This window comes from Populus alba, chromosome 5 (genome assembly GCF_005239225.2).
Source record: "Populus alba chromosome 5, ASM523922v2, whole genome shotgun sequence".
Lineage (NCBI taxonomy): Eukaryota > Viridiplantae > Streptophyta > Magnoliopsida > Malpighiales > Salicaceae > Populus > Populus alba.
In genome coordinates this window covers 21,657,539-21,666,773 of record NC_133288.1, presented here as the reverse complement: position 1 = coordinate 21,666,773, position 9,235 = coordinate 21,657,539, and the positions used below count along the sequence as shown (strand labels likewise).

Genomic DNA, 9,235 nt, shown 5'->3' with positions numbered 1-9,235 from the left:
TGTACTGCACTGCAAACCCTTTATAACCAGACGCGCCCGTGAACTTTTAGAATGAGGTCCAAATGATATCCCGTGCAACGCCAACCTTACGCATGCTTATCTTCACCCTCCAGCATAGCCGCCTATGAACTCTCTTTTGGACAAATAATAACCCCATTCAGTCCCTTTGTAGTCTTTTTTAGATTAAAAACTAGTATAATTACATCTATTTTTTTTAAATGTAAAAAAATATAAAAATATATATAAAATGTGTTGAGTATACGTTTAATTATGCGTACATCGATCGATCAAACCTTTTGAGTTGATCAGTATCTCATTAATAGAAAGAAATACATTTTATCTCCGTGGGAACAAGTTGAAACAACATTTATTGTCGATGACGATGACCTAATTAATTCACAGTGAAGGTGCACGCCCTCCTTTAATGTATTTAGATTTTGTCACCGTGATTGGTGATGAGTATACGATATATTCAAGGGTGACAAACTTACTCCAGGTGCATAAACTCTACACAGGTCCATCGTAACTATGCAATATAATCTTCCACAGCCCACCACTCATAATTCAATGGCTCTCTATTCCTTACCGTGTCAGAAAATCATTTTCCACTTAATTTCCATGATCGGTGCCTGTTATCACCTTATCATCTCAATACCATCAAGAATATTTTTCTTTCACGCTTCAATCTTTCCTCGAAGGATGGCTATTCGATGTGTAATCCATTAATTAATAAAAAATAGTTGATCACAAGATAGAAAATGGGATAGGTGCCAAAATAGTAAAAATACTCGCATCAAATTAATCACAGGGGAAGAAGCTATTACGATTCTTTTCGTAAATGCCTATAAAATAAATAAATAAAAATGATGAACCAACCTCTGTATTGGCACAATTATGCCAAAGCAAAATATGAATCTATACGTTTAGATATATAATTTGACCCAAATGCCTATGCTAGGAATATATTGATGGACCACGTATAACATGTAATAACCTGAGGGTGCAAGGTATCCGGAACTGGGCGTCGTGACTTGAATGTCATAAATTGATGTGCGCACATAGGTCACATTCTCGTTCCTAAGTGCCAGCAGCCTATGATTCATAGAAAAGGAATGTGTGTTGAATGCTGGTGCAACCATTGTCACCGACACCATATCTGCTTTTAATGTTCCTATGACCTTGAACCTTACCCACAATTTTTGTCCGAAACCAATATATTTACCTTTGGAAGCGGTTGATGAGACAATTTTTGGTCTCAAGTACTTATTTTTCGAATCCAAATATGGTGGAGAGAATGCTTCTAAACTCAATTCAGTTGGAAATAAGACCCCAGTGAATTCATATCCACTATGGGGATTGCTTCCACCAACAAGAACCCTGCCATCACGAAGCAAAATTGCCGTGGAATGGTACATTCTTGGGATTGTACTTGGATTTAGCGGCTCAAACCTTGAACCTGCTGCACCGCCGGGCCAATAGAGGACGGGGTTCAAGGCTGGACTTCGCCCATTTTCCCACCCGGCAGTACCATCTCCAGCTCCGTTAATGATCAAGACAACGCCGTTCGGAAGCAATGTCATATCGCCCATTACTCTAGAACAGGGCATAGTTTCCATTACCCATTGAGGATTTGGTTCGTTTATCTTGATCCGGCCACAAGTATCCAAAGCTTTGAGAAATTTACGTTCTGCCGATTTCCGTTTTGTCGCCATTTCAAAAGACCCTTTTGGTGCACCTCCACATACCAAAAGCTCAGCTTCAATAGTTGCAGCATCTAAGTTCTTCAATGGAAGCAGCACTGCAGAACCTGTACTTGGATAGCTTCTTGGATCACCTCCTGGTATTGCTGGATATGTCTTCACCACCTTACCCGTCTTGTAATCGAACAATATGGCTCGATTATTGGCGAAAATGAATAAATTCCCATCACTATTGAGAAAAACAAATGGATATAAGTTGTTTTCACTGTCGAGATCATTAGTTTGCGCTAGAAATGGCAAAGTGTAGACATCCGGGGAAGAAGTTTTCGGATAAAATTCGTAATTGAATTGCCTTCTACCACCAATAATGATTTGCTTCCCATCTGGCAGTATATGATTAGTGGCATACCATCTTCTTGCCTTAAGACCATCACCAGTTTCTACCCAATCACAATCACCATTGCATGGATAGAAAGTCCTGACCTTACGTTCACCATCAGTGAAACCACCGGTCTGAACCAGACTCCCATCAGGGACTACAGCACCTGAAGAACACCAAACATCGGTTTGGACCATAAGTGGCCTGAATTTATTAGCCAAGACATCATACTCAACAGAATGAGCGGTGCAGTCATATTTGATAACCAACTCCCATGAATTATTTCTACATTTTCCATGTGGTAATGAAAGATTCGACCTGCCAAAATCAGTTCTATCATAGATCACTACACGGTCATTGTTGAGGAGTTGCATATGCATAGCTACTATGCCAATGCTTTTCTGCAAGAGTTGCCACCTACCACCAGCAGCAGCAGAGGTCACTACTCGGTGACATGGTTGGACAGCAAAGAACAGTTGCAAGAAGAGAAAGAAGAGTAGTATCGAAGTATAACGATGCATTGATAGATTCTGATGTTTTTTTTACCTATTATTTTATGATGAGGATTTGGTGGGGCTGTGGGTGTCTCTATACTATAAATTATAAGTTGTCTGCCAGTAGAACTGCGTTGTTACAGTACGCTTTTGAACCTCGAGAGATAAGATTCAGTCAATCTGGACAGTGAAAGCGATGAGTTTGCGGGCGATGAAAGGACAGTGTATGTTTAATTCCTTATAGGCTCTATGAATTCCAAGGGAAAATATAAGTTCATACGCAAGATGTTTAATTCACTCGTTTGTCTTTCTTCATTTTTTTTTTTATCTTACAATAAGTAACTTCTACTTCTATTTTTATTATCTTTTTTCTTAAAATAAATATCTAATGAAAATAAAAAAAGTCATATATTCTTCTACCATAATTTAAGCCAAAAAAATGTGTTTCCAAACACAATTTAATATATAAATAATTACTTGATTTTTTTTATGAGTTTGCTTCAATTCGTATATTCTTGGACAAACAGCACAAAACATGTTCAATACAAACATGTCTTTGTTTATTGGGAATTATAATAATAAAATGACAATTTTTTTCCTTTAAAAAAACTATCATAATGTTGCATTTGTAGGGGTAAAATGATATATTTCTTTGGTCAATTTGTTATTTGATAATTGTTCAAGAATTTTATTAATTTTTTTTATCATATTTATATATAATAAAATGATTATGGGAATTTTAAAAAGTAAAAAATCATTTAACTCTAGTTAAATATATTGATGGAGATGCTATAATGGTGTTATTTTTTTTTCTGCTGTCAGAAGACCGAGTGCAGTCCACAGTGTTCATGATAAGAAGTTTGGAAAAGCGAACGCCTTCTAATAACTAGTCTGGTAAAAACCATTCCCCCCCAAATTTTCCAGTCCATCGCCTAAAATTTATTGTGGTGTACCTTGTTGGGATTAGCGTTTGAATACTTCAATTATTAGGCCTCCATTTGGTCCATTGCATCTAAATTTTGGTGAAATAATAAGTGCCACCATTTAGATTTTCTTTTTAACAAAATTGTTAGCACAACATATTAAAAATATTAAAAAAATAGTATAATTTAAAAAATAATTATTAAAAAAATATAATTTTAATACAACGTGTTTATTACACTTAATGATGGTTCATTTATTTTAAATTAATTTTCAAATAATAAAAATAATTAATTTGTAGTCAGTTTTTTTTAAAATAATATTTACACATGATAAATTTATGCTTTAAGAAATTTCGTTATCTTTTCAGCCCACTTTCAAGAAAAGCATCCATTAACAATTCATTATTATAGTTTGATGTAATATCATAAAACCCTTAATACAGAACTAAAAATTCAAGAAAAATAATAATTAATACATGGATAATAAAACTCATTATCTTTGTGGTTAATTTTCTTAAGGAGAAAGCTCATAAACAATGAATTAATTAATACATGGATAATAAAACCTTAATACGCAACAAAGTTGAGTATTAAAACTACGAACATAAAACATAACAAATTATAAACAATGAAAACATAACAAATCAAGAACAACATTAACACATCATACTACTGAACATTATATTTCTTGTATAGTGTTGGACAATCTGCTCTCGTTGTATCAATCCATTCACTGTTCAAACTTCATGAGATTTTAATGAACTCCATATTTAAATATTGCTTTGTTGGGTTCTATGGATATTCCTGGTTCAATATGATGGTGTGTACTTTGGACCTTCGGGATAATATAATTTTGATAAGTTCAAATTTGATAATCCTTGTTTAAGTAGAGTATTGTATGACATGATGGTTTAAGATGATGTTTGATATTGTGATTCAAATGTATTTTTAAAAAAATTAAAAGTTTTTTAAAATTTTTAATTTTATATGTTTTTAAATAGGTTTTAAAGTGCTGTTATCAAAAATAAATTTTAATTTTATATGTTTTTAAATAGATTTTTCTGTTATCAAAAATAAATTTTTAAAATTTTTAAAAATATTATTATAATATATTTTAAAAGAAAAGAAGCTCAACCACTCCTGTACAGTGTACACTGAATATCCATGTTAGCTTTACGCCCCCCTTCATAACTATATGCATGTATCTTTCACGAGTCTAATTTTGAGTATATCTAGAGAGCATATATCATGGGCCCACCACTCAGAATTCAAAGGCTTTCTGCTTGAGTTTTGTTTTGAAGTAACTCGGAATTGAACTTGATATCGGCGGGTTCCGCTGAGGGGAATACCGCAACCACGTGGATTGCTTTGCTCTTAGGAACGCCATTTAACAGGGAAACATAACATATTGAAATATAAAAATTATTTTATTTATTTATTATTCTTAATATTTATCTGTTTTTTTAATCACCTGTTTTTTTATAAGAAATTGTCTCTCAAGATTCAGTTATCAAATCAACTGATTTACATCATTTTATTCTCTCTTTTTTTCATAATTATTATTTAACTTATCATGTTAAGCAATCCTAATAAAATTTAAATCCACTACAACTAACTTACTAAGAAGTCTTATTGAACTTTAAATTGACTAAAACTAATCATCTTGATAATTATTATAATTATTAATTAATCTAATAAGTTAAGGAATCCTGTTAAATTTTAAATCGTCTATAACTAATCATTTTCATTAATGATTGTCATAATTATTAAGAATAAAACGACATCAATCAAGAAGAAGAATTATTTAAAAATATAAATTAAGCTAAAAAAATGTATATTGAATTATATTATTTTAAACATCGTAACCTGCGTGCAACGCAACCCATCAGCTGCTATGTTTTTCCAATTATTTTTTTAGTCAGATTTTGGCCTTTCGTTATATTTAAAAAAACTCCTATTCCTTCACGGGTCGGGAAATCCTTTTTCCACTAACTTCCATGATCGGTGCCTGTTACCATCTTACCATATCAATACCGTGGAGAATATTTTCCTCTCACGCTTCAATCAGTCCTCCGAGGATGATAATTTGATGTGTAATCCATTAATTAAAAAATAGCTAATCACAAGATAAGAAAATAGGAAAATACTTGCAACAAATTAAGCACATATGTATAGAAGCAACTGCGATTCTTATTGTAATTGCCTACAAATTTAAGCGAAAAAAATGCTAGACCAAATCATGAGACCATTATGCCAAACAAACTTATGAATCTGCATATCTTTACATAAACAATCACAGAATTTTGACCCAAATGCCTGTACTAGGAATATATTGATGAACGACGTATAAGATGTAATGACCCGAGGGTGCAAGATATCCAGAACGAGGCGTCGTAACCTGAACGTCATAAGTTGATGCGCCCACAGAAGTCACTTTCGTGTTCCCAAGAACCAGCAGCCTATGATTCATAGAATAGGAATGTGTGTTGAACGCTGGAGCAACCATCGTCACTGAAATCCTATCTGCCAGTAGTGTGCCCGTGACCTTGAACCTTACCTGCAGTTTTTGTCCGTAACCAATATATTTACCTTTGGAAGCAGTTGATGAGACAATGGTTGGTCTCACGTAATTATGTTGTGCATCCAAATATGGTGGAGAGAATGCTTCTAAACTCAATTCAGTTGGAAATAAGACGCCATTGAATTCATAACCAATATGGGGATTGCTACCACCAACGAGAACTCTGCCATCACGAAGCAAAATTGCTGTGGAATGGTACATTCTTGGTATCGTATTTGGATTTAGAGACTCAAACCTTGACCCTGCTGCACCGTTGGGCCAATAGAGGACCGGGTTCAAGACTGGATTTCGACCATTTTCCCACCCGGCAGTACCTGCTCCGGCCCCGTTAATGATCAAAACAGCGCCGTTCGGAAGCAATGTCATATCGCCCATTACTCTAGCATAAGGCATAGTCTCCATTACCCACTGTGGATTTGGGTCGTTTATCTTGATCCGGCCACAAGTGTCCAAAGCTTTGACAAAATTACGTTTTGCCACCTTTTCAAAAGACCCTTTTGGTGCACCTCCACATACCAGAACCTCAGCTTCAATAGTTGCAGCATCTAAGTTCTTCAATGGAAGCAGCACTGCAGAGCCTGTACTTGGATAGCTTCTTGGATCACCTCCAGGTATTGCTGGATAAGTCTTCACCACCTTGCCCGTCTTGTAATCGAACAATATGGCTCGATTATTGGCGAAAATGAATAAATTCCCATCACTATTGAGAAAAACAAATGGATATAAGTTGTTTTCACTGCCACGATCATTGGTTTGCAATAGAAATGGCAAACTGTAGACATCCGGGGAAGAAGTTTTCGGATAAAATTCGTAATTGAATTGCCTTCTACCACCAATAATGATTTGCTTCCCATCTGGCAGTATATGATTAGTGGCATACCATCTTTTTGCCTTAAGACCATCACCAGTTTCTACCCAATCACAATCACCATTGCATGGATAGAAAGTCCTGACCTTACGTTCACCATCACTGAAACCACCGGTTTGAATCAGACTCCCATCAGGAACAACAGCTCCTGAAGAACACCAAACATCGGTTTGGACCATAAGTGGCCTGAATTTATTAGCCAAAACATCATACTCAACAGAATGAGCAGTGCAGTCATGCTTGACAACTACTTCACTTGAATCATCCCGACATTTTCCACCTGGTAATGAAAGATTCGACCTGCCAAAATCAGTTCTATCATAGATCACTACACGGTCATTGTTGAGGAGTTGCATATGCATAGCTACTATGCCAATGCTTTTCTGCAAGAGTTGCCACCTTCCACCACCAGCAGCAGAGGTCACTACCCGGTGACATGGTTGGACAGCGAAGAACAGTTGCAAGAAGAGAAAGAAAAGTATCGAACTATAATGAGGCATTTGCATGTTTTTTCTTTTTTATTATTTTTATTATTTTATGATGATGATTTGCTATGGTTTTTGGTCGGGGCTGTGGGTGTTTTTATACTACAAATTATAAGTTGTCTGCTAGGAGAACTGCGTTGTTACCGCAATATAATATACGCTGGATGTTTAATTCACAGTCTAGGTATTTATTTTTGCTTATCTCAAAATAAACGTTCCGTCTTTATTTTTTTTTTTTTTTAAAATCAACACATTAAGTTTTTTTTTGTTGTTGAAAAACTAGCATAGGTGAAAAAAGATATTAGGAAACAAAACAATTCGGTAAAAACCGTGGTTCTCGAGTGTCAGTTTTAATAAGAGAGAGAGAAAAATAAAAGAAAGGAGGAATCTGACTGCCTATTGAAACTTTAATGATAACTTTCGTAGGATAATCTAAAAACTTTTGATGAGACAAGTCAATCGACACTAGCAATGGCTGGAATTAATGGCCTTACGCTATATACCTTTGTGCCATTCATTCCATTCCCTGTAACATTTTGTATTTTTTTAAAAATTGTGGTTAGTTATGAAGGATGTACACAGTGGTGGAGGCAGGGGAGGCTAGTAGGCCCTGGCCCTGCAAGAAAAATTTTCCCAGCCTCTTTTTTATATAAAATAATAGAAATTTTAATTTTTTTAAACAAATTCTTTTGATTTGACCCTTTTAATTTTTCTTTTCTGCTTTTGATTTTTTTGTTTTAGACTGTTTAAAAATGTGATTATAATTATTTTTTAAAATATTTTTTATGTTAAAATATATAAAAATAATATTTTTTTTATTTTTTAAAAATTATTTTTAATATCAATATATTAAAATAATTTAAAATATTAAAAAATATATAATTTTTTTAAAAGCGCGGAGGTTCCCAACCGGAAATGTCTTTCAAAGCAGTTTTTAGAATTTTAGGAGTCACCTTTTTCAATATTTTTTAAAGAAAAAGGCTAGAAAACTAGGGGGGGCAATGCCAAAAGGTCATAGTTGCAAAAACGGGCACTAATTGTAGCTGGACTCGGTGTTTTGTTGAAAATGACAAACAAAATGAAAAAGAATTAATGCGTTAAGATTCAGCGTAAACGAACACATGTCATTTCATTCTCAAAATAGTGGCATGTTTGGCGTTTTTAGGGTCTGTTTGGTATTGAGGTTGCTGTTGTGGTTGTGGTTTTAAAAAAGTTGTTTTATAAAAAGTACTTTTAGTTGAGGTTGGTTTGAAAAATATATGTTTGGTTAAAACTGTGGTTGAAATTGAGGTTGAACAAAAAGTAGTTTAATGTGTTTGGTAAAAAAATGATTTTCAAATTGAGGTTATAAAATAATTAAAAAAAATATATATATATATATATATTAATGATTTTTAATTTAAATATTTTAGATTTAATCACTGTTATTATATCATGAAATAAATAATATTGATATCAAATATTTTTTATTCTTCCATTAAACTATGTGCAATGTCATTACATACAAAATCTATCCGACAAGGACTATATTTTTCATGGTTTCTTAAGCGCGAACAACAAAAACTGAATTTTTTATTACATCGTTAAGCGATCTCCTTTTAAGTTTTTGAATAAAACACAATTAAAATAAAAATAAAACTGAATTTTTTTTTATGTAGTGTTATTAAATAATATTAAATACTAGTTTTTCAAGTAAAGCATATTTTTTAAAAAAAATTACAATTTTATTATGTACAAAATTCATTCAACAAGAACTATAGAAAAAATAATTTTTTGAGTGTGCAATAAAATTAAGTAAAATATTA

The 9,235-nt window shown here is 33.4% G+C and overlaps 2 protein-coding genes across 2 annotated transcripts; both read right to left on the bottom strand.

Annotated features, from left to right (window-relative positions):
- Positions 1 to 923: 923 nt before the first annotated feature.
- LOC118062267 (aldehyde oxidase GLOX) lies at positions 924 to 2,649 on the bottom strand. Its single transcript, XM_035075996.2, has one exon. It carries the CDS (start codon positions 2,598 to 2,600, stop codon positions 924 to 926), a length of 1,677 nt encoding a protein of 558 aa, XP_034931887.2. The 5' UTR covers positions 2,601 to 2,649.
- Positions 2,650 to 5,666: 3,017 nt separating this feature from the next.
- LOC118062070 (aldehyde oxidase GLOX) lies at positions 5,667 to 7,540 on the bottom strand. Its single transcript, XM_035075750.2, has one exon. The coding sequence runs from the start codon at positions 7,449 to 7,451 to the stop codon at positions 5,790 to 5,792; it is 1,662 nt and encodes a 553-aa protein (XP_034931641.1). The 5' UTR covers positions 7,452 to 7,540; the 3' UTR covers positions 5,667 to 5,789.
- Positions 7,541 to 9,235: the final 1,695 nt, after the last annotated feature.